Genomic DNA, 19,026 nt, shown 5'->3' on the forward strand with positions numbered 1-19,026 from the left:
GAATGTGTCACGTCATGAGTAGCTAGCTACACGTGTAAAGGCTTGTTGGAACATTGACTGAATTGCCTTTCTCTCCCGGATGTAACAACGATACGATTTTTTTTGATTTTTTATCAGGAACTTACTTCTTGAAAAAGAAAAACATAAACACACATGAGTTGACATCGCTTGCACGAATAGCCCTTGCACGTAATCGTTCTAGTTTAGAACAAACTTCAGTGACTGACAAGCGATAACCCAGTGCACTGTTTGTTGATACTGTACTTGCAATTACATCACACTGAAAGCTGTTTTACTAATGTAGCCAGGGCCGGCGCTAGTCATTTTGCCGCCCTGGGCGGTGGCGGCAGATGGCGCTTCCTTTCGAACGCCCCCCCCCCCCTTCGTCATTACGCAGCAACAGGAAATTGAAAATCAATATATTGATAAGTAAAACATCAAACTATAAAATAAATAATAAGACTTGTTACGCTATTTCAATACTATTAAGCACAAAAGAATATCTCGCTCGACCACAGTTAAATTTTAAAAAAACACTAATTTTATATTATTATTAGACCTATATTTTATGAAAACTCTCTCTCTCTCTCTCTCTCTCTCTCTCTCTCTCTCAAAAGTATATTAAATATAACAAGTAATGTAATATTCTTTTTCGTATAATGCTATCGTGCATAAAATAGAAACAAGCGTGTTTCAGACATGATTGGCCGAAGATAGTATTTTATTAGCCTTAATTTCCAAAAAAAAACCTTCTTTCGCCACTTGCCACGGTTATCGACAATTGTTAATAAATTTGAAGTTCTACACTCACATTAAGTGCAAAATCATGACCCTTTATCAGTTAGCATTCCGGCAGGTTTTCTACACTTTTCAGACAAAAGATCAGATGACATGTCTTTATGCTTACTAATATCATAAAATAAATTGAAATTTCATTATGATGTTAAGCTGCATGCTCAAATCTTTCTCTTAGAGCTAAAATAATCGTCTAGGACCTGGTAATAAAATTCACCTTTCTACCGTTTTTGTGGATCTTCAAGAGTTTCATCATACTGAAACTGCTTCTTCTTTCGATTTCGACCTTGTTGCCTATATTTGTATCATCTATATCTAAATTCGATGCCAATTCTTTCTCATCCACCGGGACTCACAGGCCGCCGGCTCCCGACGCCTCCACGAATGAAGGGAGGGAGGCCCTTCTTGGCTGCCAAGTGGCGTCTAAGAAACTGAAAATTTTCATCACTCCTGCTCTTTTCAAAGAGCTCATATATTTGCAAGAAATCTAACAGCATCTAAAATATCGTAGATTAATGTTTTGAAGACATTTGCTCATTACATTACGTGGAGTAAAAAGGCATACCAGATAACTATTAAGTAGTGAGCAAAGGAATGTAAAGCCACACAACTGGTTTGCAATACACAGCCTCATGTGCGACCATTTGTACAGTTTTATTGTCGCCAATTATTATCATATACAGGGAGGTTATTTCAGTCGTTCACCGCCAGCGTGTCGGCCGTTCGGCGGGCTCTTCATGCAACAGGTCCCGGCAAATTGCGTTCAGGAAGTCCGTAACAGAAACCGCTTGTTTTGTAATGTTTCCACTTTTCACAATTACAGTTACAATTACAATTGAAATAAGCACGTACCTTGTCGCAAGGATGCTGTGTGTGTGTGGAAAAGGTGTCCTCCCAAATACAAATATTTCTGGCACCTTATTTCTGACAGAAAATCTTAGATTAGACATCGTTACTTTATCGTCAGTTGTCAGAAAGGGAAGACAGCATCCCGGCGCATAAAGCAAACCGAAAGCGTAAAATGATATTTAAAAGTAATAATAATGATGATCACTAACCTCCTGTGTTATAAGAGATGTTGAAAATGACCTCCTTTAACAGCAATACAACACGTTTCTTAGGTTCAAGAGATCCTGTCTATCGTAATTCCCTGACCACTTTTCTGCAAGAATTCGTTTTCACGTAATTATCGTACATAAAAACTCTCTGTTCAAGAGTATATTTGTTTAACGACATAACTAATGAATGAATAACAATTAACACACTATAAAGCACTGGCCATGAGTAGCACATTACAATAACACAGTATAAGCAACACGTGTACTGATAAACGCAAACAGAAGTGAACATGAACGTACACTGACGTCTGGTAGCCGACAGTGTTGCTAACCATTTTTCGGCAATGTCCCTACAGACGTAGTCAAAATGTCCCTACAACTGACCAAATGTCCCTACGCCAAGTAAAGCGACTAAAAAAATTATCACCTCATGAGCATGCAAAACAGAAGATAAAATATACACATTTACTTACCAAATCTTTCTGCTCGGTGCTTCCACAATTAATGAAGGAGCGAATTTACATTTGCCTATCCTAACTTAACCTAACCGTACCTGGAAGCGGCCCCGGCGCCTACCCAGCGTCGAATAACATGGGTACCTGGGGGAAACCCTGGGGGGTAAAGGCGGTCAGGGGCGTGATGCTGATCACATCACCCCCACTCACGACCGGATCAAGAAAGTGTGGGGCGTTACCTTCACACCCCCTATACGCCTTCATGGCGTGGTGCTATGCACAGGGGAACACTTTACCTTTTTTGTACCTGAATGGTTCGTGGGGCTATCCGTCAATGGTTTGTTGGGCTACCCGTTTTTCGAGCCCAAATTTTAACTATGTTTGCCTTGCCTAACCTAACTTAACCTAACCTTACCGAGAATGCTCAGTGGGGCTATTCCTGAATGGTTGTGCGGTAATTGTGATTACGAACCGATAAAAAATATTTTTTTCGTAGCACTTTAACATCATCGAAGACGCCATTTTAGTATCCTGTAATTTTATGATTGATGTAATGTTGCCAAATTTACCTGTAATCAAATCAGTTCTTCTACATCGTGATTGTCGCTGTCACATGTAAGCACGTTCTTTGGGCAATATACTGAAATGAATAAGTTTATTAATTAGCCCTCCTGCACACTCCACCTAACAATCTGTATAACATTAACAACTTTTTTACTGTTCTCTTCCGCTATTCTTACACAATCCATGCTCTCCAAGTATGAAATCAACAGTGTGGCAACGCTGTAGACAGCGTAACTAATTGTAATTTGTTCATATCAACAAATATGGCTACCATACTTGTATACGGAGAATCATTGCGAGAATTGAAATGCTTATTTTACAACTTCTACACGTTAATTAACATTTTTTCCCCCTCACCCCAACATGTTAACTTGAGATAAATCATCACGAATAATTATTTCGTGAGTATAAGACGTAGCATAGAAATTACAGAAGGGTCCGGTATTGTAAATTCTTGCCTTAATGAATAATAGGGGTGTGCGGGACAGAATTTTTTGGGTCGGGACGGGATCGGGACGGTAATTTTTTTAAATCCCGACATTCGGGACTGAAAAATTTGCAATTTCCCGACCAAGTCGGAAAATTTTCGGGACGCGAAATGTTCGAAATTTCCCGAAGCACTGGAAATCTCGAATTTTACAAGTCATTTTCACTTTAAGTGATTGTTTTTGCATTTCTAGAATAAAAACTTACAATTTTCGATAAGTTCCAGAAACTTACAAGGCAGAAAACGTCGAGAATTAACGACTTTTTAAAGTAAAGGATCCCGCACACACCTAATGAATAACGTTGAGTCGTTTACTGTTGATTATGTTATTTGAAGTCATACATGCTGCTGCTGTGCAGAGATAGATGTTGGTTGGTGATGCTGTATTTCCTGCAGTCTTTAACAATTCTGGTCCCATTTTATTTCCCTTTTTTGTTTTTGTATCACTTAACATTGAAAATATTCTTTCCGTTTCCGCTTTAGAATGTGGCAATGTTAGCACTATTTTCGCGAGAGTGGAAATGTTTTCAAAAAGGAACTTGCCTTGAAAGTTTTTGGCAACCGATAACATGTTCCAAAATTCTGATGGAGATTTGTTAGTTAGTTCTTTTTTCTCCTCTTCGCTAAAGTATCCAGATAAACTAATTCATAAAATGTAATTTACCAAGATTGAAAAAAGTACCTACGTTTTCCCTCATTTGGCAAAATCTGTCCCTACGTTCCTACGCGGGCGAAATTTAGTGAAAAGTCCCTATGCTTAGGGACATGTCCCTACGGTTGGCATCACTGCCGACACGTGCAGTATGAATCGCCCTCTCGCCGCTGACAACTCACCCAACCCCCGATAAGCTGCCGGCGCTGTCGCGACAACTGAGGATAAAGTAGCGATGTCTAATCTAAGATTTTCTGTCAGAAATAAGGTGCCAGAAATATTTGTATTTGGGAGGACACCTTTTCCACACACACACAGCATCCTTGCGACAAGGTACGTGCTTATTTCAATTGTAATTGTAACTGTAATTGTGAAAAGTGGAAACATTACAAAACAAGCGGTTTCTGTTACGGACTTCCTGTAATGCAATTTGCCGGGACCTGTTGCATGAAGAGTCCGCCGAACGGCCGTCACTCTGGCGGTGAACGACTGAAATAACCTCCTCTCCCACTCGATATCTCAACGGGGTTAAGGCAACGAAACTACTTTCCCACCTTGTGTCACTCAGTGGTTTTAAAGTGAGACTACTGATATATTCCTTCAAAACGGTGGGTTGGCATATATTAACTTCTAAGTTATACAATATAATATTATAACTTTCAAGTTTTCAATAAGCTTATTTTTTTCTTCTCTTCAAATTCTGCCGCCCTGGGCGATGGCACGGTTCGCCCCCCCCCCCTCTTCCGCCGGCCCTGAGTGTAGCTCACAAACAGGCTATAATGTGAGCAGAAGCAACTGTAATTTAATAAACTTGTTAGCCTTTTAATTGAAAGGAGAAGTGAGAACGAAGCAAAGTTCCTGTAATTTTTTATCACTTTGCACCAACGTTTTGTAAGGTTGTTAACATAATAATAATAAATAAATTCTTTATTGATATCCAGGTTTAATTTACGTTCAATCGATTCTATCATAAGAGGAAATATCATTATTTTTGATGCAAAGGATAAAATTCCTTAACTTAATTTCTAGCACTGCTGAGTGTGCAAGTTGGTTGCTGCCCATCAAACCGTAGGCCAACGATTTAATTTATACCTTAAACTTCACGCTGCGAACTTTTTGATCATCCCTCGTTTGTTAACATACACTCGATCTGTGGCAAATGATTTAAACTGCATAAATCTGTAGCAGACGGTAGCCTCTCTGTCTCTACATTCTCTATCTTTCCTCTCCCTCTGAAAGAATTGCGCTTTTGTGGGAGGGGAAATTGTGGAGTATCCCCTTCTGCAAAGACACAATTCGAAGAAGATGATTTAAATTTTACACAAAAATTCCTATTCCTATTCGCCCCCGCAATCGACCGAAGCGATTTTTCTTAGAACAAGTCCTGTCCTTTGACAACAAACATGTTATATTGATTGGGGGGGGGGGGTTCTTGTGGGCATCGAGGTTTTCATATCCCTTATCCATCCTCAATTTTACTGAAAAACAGAAACAAAACTCTGTATGGATGAAACTTTACCTTTCATTGTTGGAGCTAAGTCTTGATGTGATCAAAATTCTTGATATTGAATGCCTGTTATTATATTATAATCTAAATATGAAAAATAAAACACATTTTAAAAAATATTATGATATTTCTTTGCAGGATGTGAGAACTACTAACACAATATCTGGGTGCTGTGCTAACCCACAATAATGGCTGGAAGAAGAAGAAAGAAAGAAGATACTGCAGAGCCCTCTGGGCAGATTCTGGTGGAAGGCGACAAGAATCAAAGGATGGGGTGCATAGTCATCAATCTTCTGCCTCTCAAAATACTTCTCTTTTGTTTCTTTGGAGGTAAGATGTTTAAACTACCTGTATATAGATTTATTATTTAAAACTTGACTTTTGCAACACATGCACAAGACAACATTGCAACACTATTAAAAACAATAATAGGCATAAGTGTAATTTTGAACTAGTACTGTTGCTAATAGTATTAGTAATATAAATAATCATATCAATCACCATACATGAAGATATCTAAATGACTGTCTTTCTTTGAAGATAGCAAGTTCAACATCCCAGAATACACATATTGGCACCATCTATGCCATTGTGTAACACATAGCTTGGTACAGAAGTAATGAAACTTCATATTTATCCATTATCTCTTCAAAGTTTGCAGATATGTGGGAACAGCTTGACTCCAATTTTTGGAGTCAGACGTTTTGAACTTTTGGATGGGATCCATTGAATATGCACTATTTTACAAGTTGGGTTGTTGTTTTACGTCTACTTTACACTTTATGCACAGGTAGGCTAATTGGAACTGGACTTACACTTTAAAGTGGAATCTGAATCACTAGTGCCTGCACTGAGTATCGAGCCCAGGATCCTTGATTACACTATGCCACCAGTGAGGACCATATTATTGTATGAGAACAAGCTTGTAGGAGCCAGAAACGAGTTTCGTTTCTGGTGCAGATGCACTGGTTATTTTGGAACCATAACAAAGATGAATCTTCGGTTCAGATTCAGATTATTGAGCATTGATATTTTATCTATGAGACAAATACAAAAGTATTGTTGCTAATATAACTTATAAAATAGAATGATAAAATGGTCCTGTATCCTGGCTGTGCAGTCTAGAGCATCAGTCAGACTTTGGGTTCAGGCTTCGGAAATGCACTGGTTCGAGTATCCTGGGAAAGAGGAGGGGGGGGGGGTGTAACAACTGAGTAGCATAACCTGGATATGGAAAACCTACAACAACGACTGGAGGTTTGTTATGCTGACCGCACATCATCCCGTAATTAGTTGGATGATCGCCCACCTCTGCTGTTTATGTTACTAAGGGTTGCTTTTTTTACTTTATTTGATAGTCACCACCCCATTCTAACTAATACAATCATGAACCTCCTTCCTTTATTATCATTGTTAATTTGGCTTGAGTAGTGATCCTGAAACTCAAAGAACTTGGTGGTGTTTTATTGTATTCAGAGGAACCTGAGGCATGTGGGAGTGAGGCTGGCAGTCGGTTAGTAACCCTTGGACCTCAAGGGCTGTTGAGCCACAGGTTATGTTAAGGATAAAATGTTCATATTGAAATTAATTTGAAAGACTGTAAATTGCTGTATCTCACAAACAATTTCCTGATTTTAATGATACGACATGTGGCATTTGAAAAATACAAATTCCTTCTTTCTGTTGCATAGAGTGAACATGACAATAATAACACAAACAACAGCAGCAAATTAACCCTATTATGAATTAAGTTCAATTCAAACACAAGATGAAACCTTTTGTATGCTTCTGTATTGCCATTCTCATCAACAGTTCTACTATTGCTGCTACTATTGCTTTTACAGGTATAGGGAGTCTCGTTCCATTCCTTCCAATTCACATGGAAAAGGCTGGCCTTACACAGGAGCAGAATAGAATAGTTTCCATGGTGGCTCCCTGCATATCTTTGCTGGGACCACTCGTAGCCGGGCCTGCAGTGGACAGATTGGGACGACACAAAATATTTCTGGCTGGCTGTCTTATTTTCGGAGCCATTTTCTACTCTCTTCTCCTTAATGTACCAATAGTTAGCAGTTATGAGTCCAGAAAACCACCTGCTGTACGATTTCACTGCAACTCTGAAGGTGCTTCGGTTGTGCAAGCAAAATGTGTTCACACAGAAGACTGTTATTCATGGACAGAGTCTGATGTAAGTTGATGTACACAATTTTTTTTAGATGTAATACAGTAAAGTAATTATGCAAAATATGTGCTAGAAATATAAATAAAACACATACATAAGTGTTGAAACATGCATAAGCAATAACTATGATGGCACAAAGTGTTAGTTTTGCATTACTTAATGTGAGTGTATGCACTTTTTCTAATAATTTCGTTACGTGTTCTTGATTGATTGAGTTGGTGTTTTTAAGTCCACTTTATGCACAGTATGGCTAATCGGGACTGGACCTTCAGTTTAAAGTTGAATCCGAACCACTATGTGCCTCCACCGGGAATCGAACCCGGGACCCTTTGATTACAAGACAACGACGCTACCACTGCGCCATCGGGGAGGCCCCGTTACATGTTCTTGTGTGAGTGTTTAAAATATAGTCAGTTCAAAACAATCATAATGAATCTTTGTGGAGCTGGACATAATTTTTACTTATGTATTAAAATTGAGTTTCTGGTATCATGCTAACAGCAAATGCATACTTTTGCCTTATTTTTTTAAAAAATATTTTACTCGTAAAGTGAACATTTGTTTTCAGAGTTGTTTTTCACAAAAATAAATATGTATTAGCAACAACAATAACCAAATGGGCCAAACATAATTAGAAATGTATTTTTTTTATGACACGGGAAGTAATGCAACACATATTTCCAAAACAAAAATAACAATTTCACATTACATCACTCATCTTTTATCTACTAGAAAATAGTATCATCCTGTGCAGACATTAGTGTGATAAGGGGTGTGGGGAGTGGCGTGCCAAAGGGGAGGTTGGTGGGGGTCATAACCCCTCCCTTTGGCCCAATATTTCTTAAGAAAGAACATATAAGATAGGAAAAGATGGCAAAATGAGGGCTGACTACCAGAAAACGTGTACATCATAACCCCTTCCTTTCAAAAATCCTGGTTGCGCCATTGGGTGTGGATGTGTATTTGGGTGTGCATATTAGGGATGACCAAACGGATCCGGATCTGGATCCAAAATTTATGGATCTGGATCCGGATCCGAAAAAGCCGGATCCAAAAAAGCCGGATCCGAAAGTTCCGGATCTGAAAATCCGGATCCGGATCCGAGAGCTTCATATCTCAATCCCATTATAATATTACCACACCTTACAAGGTATTATGATCTTCGATTACAAAGAAATTTTTCATTAGTTAGTCCTACAATAATTTTTTTCAAGTGTTGTTCCTAAAATACTTTGCTATGCATCGACTAACACACTCGTGCACAAAAATAATCTTACTTGTTTAACATAAAATGTCAGAGTTGATTTTGTAAATGCCATTGAAACGAATATGTATTCATTCGAATGTATTGGAAATGGAAACACACATAAATGTGAGACATTCCATTCCAGGATGAAACCTTTAACACATATAACAAGATAGAAATGTTATACAAAAATTATACAATTTTTCTACAGTTACAGTTTTACAAATTAAAATAAAACATTATAATATATGCAGTGTCCCCCACACCCCCTATACGCCTTCATGGCGTGGTGCTATGCACAGGGGAACACTTTACCTTTTTTACCTTTTTTTTGTTATATAATTACAAAGTGTAAGACTAACAAGGGAGGTTATCTAAGTGTCCCCCTCCGATTTCCATGAAACTTGGCAGGTGTATAGTGGGGCCCAATGGAAGAAATACATGTTTTTCTGTTTCAGCTAAAAAACTGTTTTAGGAGCCAAAACCCCCTCAAATGTCAAGATGAGGACAAATTGAAGTGGGGATCTGACCCCTGTGTCCCCCTCCGATTTCCATGAAACTTGGCAGGTGTGTGTATAAACGGGCCTAAAGGAAGAAAGATGTGTTTTTTTGTTTCGGCTAAAAAACTGTTTTAGGGGGGCAAACCCCCCTCAAATGTCAATATGAGGACAAATTTAAGTGGGCATTTGATCTGTGTGTCCCCCTCCGATTTCCATGAAACTTGGCAGGTGTATAGTGGGGCCCCAAGGAAGAAATAAGTGTTTTTTTTTTGTTTCGGCTAAAAAACTGTTTTAGGGGGCAACCCTCCTCAAATGTCAAGATGAGGACAAATTTAAGTGGGCATTTGACCCCTCTGTCCCCCTCCGATTTCCATGAAACTTGGCAGATTTATAGAGGGGCCCAAAGGAAGAAATACGTGTTTTTTTTTTGTTTCGGCTAAACATCTGTTCTAGGGGGCAATCTACCCTCAAATGTCAATATGAGGACAAATTGAAGTGGGGATCTGACCCCTGTGTCCCTCTCCGATTTTCATGAAACTTCGCAGGTGTATAGAGGGGCCCAAAGGAAGAAATACGTGTTTTTTGTTTCGGCTAAAAAATTGCTTTAGGGGGCAAAACCCGCCTCAAATGTCAATATGAGGACAAATTGACGTGGGGATCATCTGACCCCTGTGTCCCCCTCCGATTTCCATGAAATTTGGCAGGTGTATAGAGAGGCCCTATGCCCCCTGTTTCTTCCTATGCCATATTTACGTGGTCTCGGGGTCAGATCAACACTTCAATTTCTCCTCATCTTGACGTTTGAGGGGGGGGGGGGGGTTGGCACCTAAAACCGTTTTTTAGCTGAAACACAAAAACACGTACTTCTTCCTTTGGGTCCCTCCATACACCTGCCAAGTTTCATGGAAATCGGAGGGGGAGACTTAGACCTCCCTTGTAAGTGTATTAATTAATTACAAATCGCGCACGCGTGCACACACACACTATATATATATATTTGTATGTATGTATATTATATATATATATATATATATATACACATATATATATATGTATATTAGCAGGTAACAATATGTTATAAACACATTCTTACTTTCCAAAGAAGTGCATGTGGGATGGCAAAACGGATCTGGATCTAGATCCGAAAGTACTGGATCCGGATCCAAAAGTTTTGGATCCGGATCAGGATCCAGATCTGGCCATCCCTAGTGCATATGTGTATTCCAATGCTTTGAAAGAAAAGAGTTAGTACTAAATTCATCGCAGTGGAAATTTTGAAAACGTTGCACTAATAATAATCAATTAATGTTGCCAAAAATGATTACTTTTATCTAGTGGATAATCTCAGAAACATTCACTTTTTATGACATGGAAATATATAAAAGGTCTATGATGAGAGAGGAAAATAGCAGGGATTAATAATTTTCTTGTACTTTTCCAGGTTGGACTTCTTCAATTTGGGAAGTGTGATTATGTCTGTTACGATGACCCACAAGGAAGTGGAGATGATGAATCAGATGGCAGCGGTGTGGCTTTGGCTCTGAGATATGAGAACAATTCTGACCCACTGGAGGCAAGTTTGGACAATCTGAACCTAACTTCGATACCAATGGACGAGGAAATTGAAGAAAAACGGCCACCCCACTTGTGCTTCAAGGATGCCAGAGGAAAGGTGGTCTGCCATGTTTACACAGCTGACACTATTGGCCTAGCTATGAACATCAGCCTACCACACTATGATGACCAAGAACATCAGTGTATTTACCCCATTGAACACTTCAGCATCAATGATAATTTTTACGAGTCGCTTACATGCCGGACAAAGAAACCTACGTGCAATGTTTATTGCAATATTCTCAACCCTTATGTCTCTGGAAACTTACTGGCTATGAGCAAATGCGATATAATAGAAGGAAATCCTCAGATAACATTCTGGTGTTACCTAATTGTGCGGTCCATAGCTGATATATTCCCGGTTGCGGCTGTTGCGTTGATTGACGCCATGATACTTATCATGACACATGAACACAAAGGAGATTTTGGTCATGAACTTGTCTGGGGTACCTTAGGATTTGCAACATTTGCACCAATCGTTGGTTATCTTCTAACAACAATACACCTGCCATCTCCCTGGCCACCGTGGCCGTTGCCTTTCTTTGTTTTTGCAGCCCTTATGTTAGTGTCAGCCATACTATTAGCTGCAGTGCCATTGCACCCAGAATGGCAGGCTCGTCGGCTCCGGTCCTACCTGCCACGATTGGTTCATAGTGGAGAAACTGCTGTTCTTCTATTTGTTCTCACATTGCTTGGCATATTCTGGGGAGCAATGGAGTCTTATTTGCCCAGGTAAGGAAAAAAGTACTAAAATCTTGCACAGGATTGAAACTATCTTTTCGTGAATCTGTTGTTCTGTTTTTAAGAAAACTGACCACATATTTGTTTCTTTTGTGTTTTCTTTTCTTTCTTTCTTTTTTTTTTAACTTACAAGATTTGCAAAGACTTCTGTGACATAAATAATGCAATGAATGGCTGAAAATTGAGGAACATGACAACAAAATTATTTTAAAATCTATTTTGACTACTTTGAAAACAAACAATCTGTTTGTTTAAATATCAGTTCCTTGCTAATTGTATGTGCACATCAGGGGCGCCGACTTGTCAAAATTATTGGGGGGGGGCTCTGATCACTCAAATAAATTAATGAATGACTCACTCTCTCCCTTTTTTAAGATTTGATCTCAGTGTTCGGAATCACGTAAAAGCCCATGAATTCCTCAAAAATATCAAAATTTTTATTCACAGTTCTAATGCAGAATATTAATATTGTCCACGAATGGACATTTGACAAGTTTCGTCAACCATAATAGCAAAATATTCCCGACTTTTAATATCTGCTACCACGGAGCGCAAAACAGATCTCCCTAATATATCAATGATCTCGTTCTGAATGTCATGTTAGAGCCATTTGTAGCCCAAAAGTCTCATCCACTACCCCAGTTCATGCACATCGTCTTTTGAAACTCTTTTTAGTAAAAATTTTAACAATACTCATAATTACATACTTAGTATATAGTAATAAGTCATGTGTTTTGCTGTCTCTGGTCATAGCCCCCCCCCCCCCCCAGGTTTATGGTTTAGCGGTCTCAGTCCCCCCAAAGTTGATGGTTTAGCGGTCTCAGCCCCCCAAAATGATGGTCTAGAACATTTCAAATGTGTATTTAAAGTTAAGTTCATGTGGCACAATTCTGAGTAAACTTTACAAGAGAAGCAAAATAATACATTAGATCCTCTAAAGAAAAATTATTTGGGGGCTCGTATAAATAGGTACCTGGGGGCAACCTTGAAAGGGGGGGGGGGTAAAGGCAAATGGGTGTGATCCTGATCAAATAATTCCATCTATGGTCGAGATCAAGAATCATAATAATAATCTTTAGTCATATAAACATAGATCTTCTAAAACAAGACACAAACAGTGCTCAATACTTGGATACCTTGAAGTCAAACAACCTAACTGAAATAATTTAAGAACCAACTCGAATAACAGAAAGTACAGAAACCCTAATTGACCATGTAATAACAAACATACAATCAAATCACATTAAAGCTGAAGTCCTACATACGTTTATCTCTGACCACACGTCTCAAAAAATTACAATACAAGGAAAAAGGTTAGAATACTCAAAAAGTTACACAATAGAATGTAGGGATGGATACATGTGAGCAAAATATAGATTATCTTAAATATCTCTTACATCAGGAAAATTGGATAGACCTTTACCAACTAACTGACACAAACGAATATTTTATAAACTTAACCAACACAAACAGAGAGAATGAAAATAATGACAAAACACTATAGATATCCCAATGGACAAAGATCGGCCAAACAGTATATATATATATATCCCAGAAGTAAGTGCTAATTAGCTAAAAATAGTCATACAAGGTTTAAAAAACAAATAATCTCATGGGCCTGATGAATGGTCAGTTGAACTTATTAAATCCTGTTCAGAATCAATTTTAGAACCTCTGCTGTATGCAGTTAACAATTCAATAAAAGATGGTACATTCCCCAAAGTTCTAATAAACAGCACAGTGATACCCATATTCAAAAGAGGAGCTGAAATAGACATTGAGAACTACAGTCCTATCTCCCTAACATCTGCTTTTCAAAGATACTGGAAAAAATGTTATCAAATTATATTATAAAGTTTTGTGACAAATATAACATAATAAACAGAAACCAGCAAGGATTCCAGAAAGGGAAACCAATAAACAGCTCTAGCACAGTTAACAGACTATGTAACAGAAACATTAGAGAAACACAAAGCTGCAAACACTATATATTTAGATCTTTCCAAGGCATTCAATAAGGTAAAACATTACTTCCTTATGGTCAAACTAAGCAACATAGGAATAAGAGGGATAGCTTATGAACTTATTCAATCTTATCTACAGGACAGAATGCAAATTACTCAAATAAGCTACAACATGCATGGTATAGTCACTAACTTTAAATCACAAAGTAGGAAAGTGTTAATGGGAGTACCCCAAGGATTAATCCTGGGGCCCCTGCTCTTTATTCTGTACATAAACAATGTACCAGAATACCCAAACACAAAAATTGTCACCTATGCAGATGACACAACCGTTCTTGCCAGAGGTATTGACCCTAGGAAGCTTGACAAACACTTTTATCACCATAATCCAACTGGCACAGTACTTAAATTCACACGGATTAATAATAAACAACAATAAAACAAAATTTATGATATTCAATACAATCTGAAACATAGATTTTGAGTCACAAACACTATGCATAGACAATGTGCTCATAATATCGTCTTTATCATCTTTACTGAGAGGGCATGTTTCGGCCTCACGGGCCATTCGTACAACAAACCCTTTAAAAAAACATATTACAATTGACACTTTCCACTTCTTGAAAATTTTTGTTAGAAACTCTATCTTCAGTAAAGTTTTTGGGAATAACACTAGATCAAAAATTAACGTGGGAAGAACAAATTAACAACATCTGCAGTAAACTATCATCTAATCTATACCTGCTAAAACAAATGGCTGAATATAATTTAACAGAAATTAACAAATGCATATATTATGGACTAATTTACCCCTATGTTGAATATGGCATAATAGCTTGGGGTGGATCATTTTATAATAATACTAAGACTTCAAAAGAGAGCACTTAAAATAATGTACAAACTAGGCTGTAGGGAATCTTGCAAAGAGTTATTCAGGGAGAAACAAATAATGACAAAATACTCCCTATACATCTATAAGGCTATAACATTTGTTCTAAATACTGGAAGCATGACTAATAATAACCAATTACACAACCACAATACAAGGGGGAAAGATAATTATTGCCAGAACCAACACAGACTCAATATCTCAAAACAATCACCAATGAATGCTGAGAAAATAAAACTGATATCTCCAAAAATAAAGAAATACAAACAACGAAAAAAAATATTGACAGAGAGAGCTCTCTACAGTATCAGAGAATTCATGCAACAAGACAATACAAGGCCAATGGAATACACAATATGTGTTTTAATTGTATTCTTATTTCAATCATGCAACAATGATAATGTGTTTTTATTTTTATTGCAGTGTAATGAAGTGTATTTTTGAATTTTTACTTTGTTGTAGTGATATAATGTACTACACAATGTTTCTTCTTTTTTGTTATGATGTACTAAACTAATTATTATTTCATTATGTATCTTGACGTTTTCCATGCCCTTTTAATCAAGGGTCAACGGAAGAAAAGAAAATTCAAATTCAAATTCAAATCCGTTCACCCATTTTGCATGGGTATGGATTTTGGATATGTAGAGCTCTATACCTCCACATCATCCCATATGCCATCTTGCCATGTGTGTACCATGAGGTACCTTTACATTATCTTTTGCCTTCCTAGTTTAAGGAGGAATCTACCAATGTGCATGAATTAAAAATTATGAGAAATTACACTGCTATTATATTCCTTCAATGGCAATCTATGGCTGCTAGAAACTGAGATCAACATATGCCTAAAAATTATTGAAACCATAGAATTAATTATTTGTTTGTTGCTGAAAGTTTTTAACAATGCAGTTCTAACAATAGAACTGCAGCACAATGAATAATGAATACTTCTTTAATTTTTAGATTCATAACACCTCCCTCATCAAGTGTTGAAACATATGGCCAAAGGTCAACTGATGTTCTTTCTACTGAAAATGCATTGTCTCTTTCAACAATCTGCTCTTACAATTTCACTACTAGTACACTTCAGTACTGATGCCCAGTGAGCACATATAGTGGTTCATGTCACACTTGAAACTGTAGGTCCAGTAAGAATTAGCCCATCTGTGCAAAAAAAAGTGGACTTAAACTCTGTAATCAAGTTTCTTACCATCTTCAACAGTGTTTTTATTATTGATAACATGTATATGCGACTTTATTCTGAACTTCTGTGTATATTTTGATAAATTTGCAGGTACGTGTATGATAAAAATGATATATCACCATTGCTAATTGGACTTACAGCAACTGTTGGAGCACTGCCTGCCATACCCTTCTTATGGAATTCTGAAAGAGTGGTTGATTATTGTGGACATGCTAATCTTCTCATCATTGCATTTACATTCTACATTGTTCGATTTACAGGTAAGTTTCCATGTATATCAATGCCACATAGCTAGTCTGGTTATTATTATCATGTCAAATGCTTATATCTCACTTATTCCTTCATAAGACCACTCACAGTTCAATGGATTCCATTGAGGATAGCAATTCTTATTACTCACTGGAAATTACTTGAATTCCTGGCTATGTGATATTTCTTTTCTGTAGACATGAAAAATTGCAATTATCATTAATCCAAATCCAATTGAATTTATACATACAAGGTGACCATAAAGTCTTTCCCTGATTACAAACTTTTATTGCTAAAGAACTGTGCTAGATACAGATATGCGGTTTGTTGGAAATGGTAGCTTAACTCATAATGTTTTGTTTTCAGTACACTTCGACATGTGCTCCCTTTGTTTCCCTTAGAACGTCTAGGCGATACTCAATTTCTCTCCATGTCTTTGCCAACATCTCTTCCATCACCGTCTCTATAGCATCCAGTATTCGTGTCTGAAGAGATTACATATCAGGAACTGGTGAACTAAACACTGTGTCCTTAACGTAACCCCATAAAAAAGTCAAGATGGGTTATGTCCGGCGAACGGGGTGGCCATGATATGGGAATCAGAATAAGAATCAGACAAAACAATGAAATGAAAAAAAAACAAAAAAACTTGATGTAGTGCACTACTTATTGCCATAGGTTTTATTTCCCTATCTACCGTGGAAGTTGAGATATAAATATTCATAAACAGGGAAAGACTTCATGTTCACCCTGTAGTTATAAATGCTGAGGCAAGTTTTTTCACAGTTTAGGTTTTATTTTTATTGAGGAAGAAAGAAAGTCATGTGAAAAATAAAACAGGATTCTCTCAACCCGTATCCGTTGTTAGTGTCCTTTGCAAAACAAACTATCTGACACATGGAAGATTATAGCTAGCTTGAAATTGATTAGGTAACTTTGAGTTTGAAATTATTTTACAATTAACAATTTGTTGTAGATTAGTATATCCCATAACATGTGTGACTTGCGTTTCTAGATGCATTTCGAGACTAACTCAGCATCTTAAATTAAATATTTTAAATATATACATATAATAAGCTAGTATACAATAAAATGTAGATATTTAAAGGTACTTGTAGTAGTGAGTATTGAATGTGCATGTCTTTTAACGCGTTTGTGTGTTAAGCCTTGTGCTGAGATAGCTTTTTAGATCAGTGTTTTACAGTTGGGAACATGGCAGTTTTACGTACGTGGGATCAGATGACCAAATGTTCCTTTCTATTCTTTTCTACCCAGCCTCACCATAAATGCCTAAGTCCTTGTCCTAGTTTGGTAACCTGATGAAGGGATCAGTGGAATCCTGAAATGTAGTTTTCGTTAAAATCAATACTCACTACCGTAAGTACCTTTAAGTATCATTTTATTGTATACTAACTTATTCAACGTGAGTAAGTCGCACGGGCACTAAATATGAATTATATATATAAACCGTTTGAATTTAATTACAATTTTTGAATACATTGAAATCACACAGACCCTTTTTATTGTTAATATATTGGGGGGGAGGTGTGAGAGGCAGTAATACGTAAGGTTGAAAACAACTGCTTGAATTTTTTAAAATTTCACCTTGAAAACCGGGAATTATACTTGAATGGTACCATGGTCCTAGAGTGGCCACCCTGTATTAGTAGTGACTATGAAATTGTTGTTACTTTCACCTTTTGGGGGGTTATTTTCTCAAAATTTGTGTTAGTACAAAAATAAATTGTTTTGTTAATAAAAAAAACTCATTCCTTACAGGACTATCATTCATCAGCAATCCATGGTGGACGCTTATATGCGAAGCTTTGGAAGTTTTTACCATGAGTTTAATGTGGGTAGTAGCTGTCCTGTACATGCATCACCTTGCACCTCGTCACTTAACAGCCACTGGTCAAGCATTAGCAACTGTTGCACACTTCTGTATTGGTGAGTACATTTCTGTCAGACGTTTCCAAAAATAACCACAATTTTTTTTTTAATGTTTATAATATGAATGTTATATAGTAAACACGCTTCCAAAAGTTAAGCACGCAATGGTAAAATCAACAAAAATGGAAAAGTAAAGCTTTGATTAACACAAAATTGCACATGAAGGTAGCAAATGTGTTTATTCATTAAAGAAAACAAGAATTGTGTACAAAGATTAAAAAAAAAATACTTTTCGTAAGTTATATGATGTCACATTTGAGTCATTAACATAATGATGTTTAAAGGGAAACAAACCAACCAAAACTTACAGTAATATGGTATGTGACCAAAACAAAACTTACATTAATATGGTATGTGACCACCCCGGACCTTCACACAAACTTTACAACGATTTTCCATGCTTTCAATGAGGTGATCAACCATCGCAGAAGATGCGAGCAATGGCCATTCCTCCATTAGGGAAATATCCAACTCTCCGAGACTGGCTGGAGGAGGTAAACGTGCAGAGACAGCATGCCCAAGGGCATCCCAAAGGTTTTCAATGGGATTAAAGTCAGGGGAATATGCCGGCCACTCCATACGAGAAATGTCCTCACTTTCCAGGTACAGGTACTCGTCAACGATGTTAGCTCGATGGGGACCGGCATTATTGTCCATAAGGAGGAAATCAGGATCAACTGCTGCAGCGTAGAGTCTCACAATGGGGTCTAGGACTTCATCCTGATACCGCACAGCCGTCACAAAAACGCCTTTAAAGATGTGCAGCTCAGTGCGATATCCCATTGAAATTCTAGCCCACACTATGACGCTGCCATCTCTGAGTACATGATGTTCGATGATGTTCTTGGCCTGATTGCATGTGTCTCGTTCTCTCCAGACCCTTACATGCTGCTTATCAACTGATTCCAGGGCAAATCTGGACTCGTCTGTGAACAGGACATTGCACCAATCTGAGACAGTCCAATT

The 19,026-nt window shown here is 37.6% G+C and overlaps 2 protein-coding genes across 3 annotated transcripts in view; one reads left to right on the forward strand and one right to left on the reverse strand.

The window, feature by feature from the left end:
- Positions 1-17,453, reverse strand: part of LOC145985382 (methyl farnesoate epoxidase-like) — a 287,065-nt gene extending 269,612 nt beyond the window's left edge. The window contains exon 1 of the mRNA XM_083119345.1: positions 17,340-17,453. The gene's annotated coding sequence lies outside the window, so the exon portion shown is untranslated. The remainder of the gene's footprint in view (positions 1-17,339) is intronic.
- The window catches only part of SP1173 (major facilitator superfamily domain-containing protein SP1173), a 147,991-nt gene that overhangs the window by 121,867 nt on the left and 7,098 nt on the right, over positions 1-19,026 (forward strand). For both annotated transcript variants that reach the window (XM_083119342.1, XM_083119341.1), the window contains 5 exons: positions 5,657-5,848; positions 7,363-7,706; positions 10,888-11,792; positions 15,952-16,121; positions 17,890-18,057. In XM_083119342.1, the coding sequence (XP_082975468.1) occupies positions 5,707-5,848; positions 7,363-7,706; positions 10,888-11,792; positions 15,952-16,121; positions 17,890-18,057 (1,729 nt within the window). In that variant the 5' untranslated portion in view covers positions 5,657-5,706. The remainder of the gene's footprint in view (positions 1-5,656; positions 5,849-7,362; positions 7,707-10,887; positions 11,793-15,951; positions 16,122-17,889; positions 18,058-19,026) is intronic.

The sequence above is a fragment of the Lepisma saccharinum genome, chromosome 3, assembly GCF_977018435.1.
Source record: "Lepisma saccharinum chromosome 3, izLepSacc3.1, whole genome shotgun sequence".
NCBI lineage: Eukaryota > Metazoa > Arthropoda > Insecta > Zygentoma > Lepismatidae > Lepisma > Lepisma saccharinum.